Source organism: Cyprinodon variegatus, unplaced genomic scaffold (genome assembly GCF_000732505.1).
Source record: "Cyprinodon variegatus isolate N-32 unplaced genomic scaffold, C_variegatus-1.0 Scaffold1294, whole genome shotgun sequence".
Classification (NCBI taxonomy): domain Eukaryota; kingdom Metazoa; phylum Chordata; class Actinopteri; order Cyprinodontiformes; family Cyprinodontidae; genus Cyprinodon; species Cyprinodon variegatus.
Genome location: NW_015151747.1, coordinates 83,681 through 84,883, shown reverse-complemented (window position 1 = coordinate 84,883; position 1,203 = coordinate 83,681). Strand labels below are relative to the sequence as shown.

Sequence of the window (1,203 nt, the reverse complement as noted above, 5' to 3'; positions counted from 1 at the left end):
TAAACCCTGGACTGGACTAAACGATGGGCTGGACTATTCCCTAAACTGGACTAAACCCTGGACTGGACTAAACCCTGGACTGGACTAAACGATGGGCTGGACTATTCCCTAAACTGGACTAAACCCTGGACTGGACTAAACCCTGGACTGGACTAAACGATGGGCTGGACTATTCCCTAAACTGGACAAAACCCTAGACTGGACTAAACCATGGACTGGACTGAACCAAGGACTGGACTAATCCCTGGACTGGACTAAACCCTGCACTGGACTGAACCCTGGACTGGACTAATCCCTAAACCCTGGACTGGACTAAACCCTGCACTGCATCTCTGGATGAATAGAGAAATGAATTTTATCAATCAGCCACAGGGTGACTGACAGCCTCAAACATGGCGGATGTTTCAGTCATGGTCTTTATTTCCATCGTCGTGGATCCAGACACCCAGAATGGATGGAAACATTTAGCTGCTTTCTTTTTATTAAACACAATGCAGAGTTACTAAAGCAAAAATACAGTTCCTTTATTCATTATAAAATCTTTTAATAACATAAAGTCAGCCCTCTAGTTGGGTTTTTCTGACTTTAATATAAAAAGCTGACTTTAAGGGCATAATAATCAGATTAACACAGATTAACAGTAATCTAGAGGTCTGTTAATCGGCCCTCTGTCTCTATGGCATTGTTTGCTGCTCTGTGTCGTTACAAAGCCAAGGAGCTGCCATGGAGGGAAATGAAGGAAAGTCTGAGCGTTAGAGGAGCTTTGCTGATCAACCATCCATTCTCTCTTCCACATCTCATTTCTATAGTAGATTGATCTCACATAGAGTCACTGACAGTTCTTTCTTTGGACCAACCAATGAAGCCAGAGGGCAATCTTCAGGGCAATGAAACAGTCTGCTGTAGATATTCCTCCACACCAGTCGGTGTCTGGTGGTGCCAGCATGTTAGCATGTGTAGCTGCCAGGATACGTCCCTACAGCATCTCTGTGTTACTGTTCAGACTGTTTATCTGCTCTGATCTAGAGTTGAAACAGTCAGGTGGTCTATGTGTGGATATTAGCATCCAGAGAAGCCTTCAGGTTAACTTCTGTCTGCTCTTTTGTCTCTACAGAGCAGCCAGAGCATTTGGAGAACATCTGTCCAACACAAATCCAGAAAACCACAACGGGGCAGGTAAGGCTTACTGTTGGGGTCGGGTCA

At 44.7% G+C, this 1,203-nt stretch overlaps 1 protein-coding gene across 1 annotated transcript in view; it reads left to right on the top strand.

Annotated features, from left to right (window-relative positions):
• The window catches only part of LOC107102666 (NMDA receptor synaptonuclear signaling and neuronal migration factor-like), a 56,572-nt gene that overhangs the window by 10,262 nt on the left and 45,107 nt on the right, over positions 1–1,203 (top strand). The window contains exon 3 of the mRNA XM_015402054.1: positions 1,115–1,176. Within this exon, the coding sequence (XP_015257540.1) occupies positions 1,115–1,176 (62 nt within the window). The remainder of the gene's footprint in view (positions 1–1,114; positions 1,177–1,203) is intronic.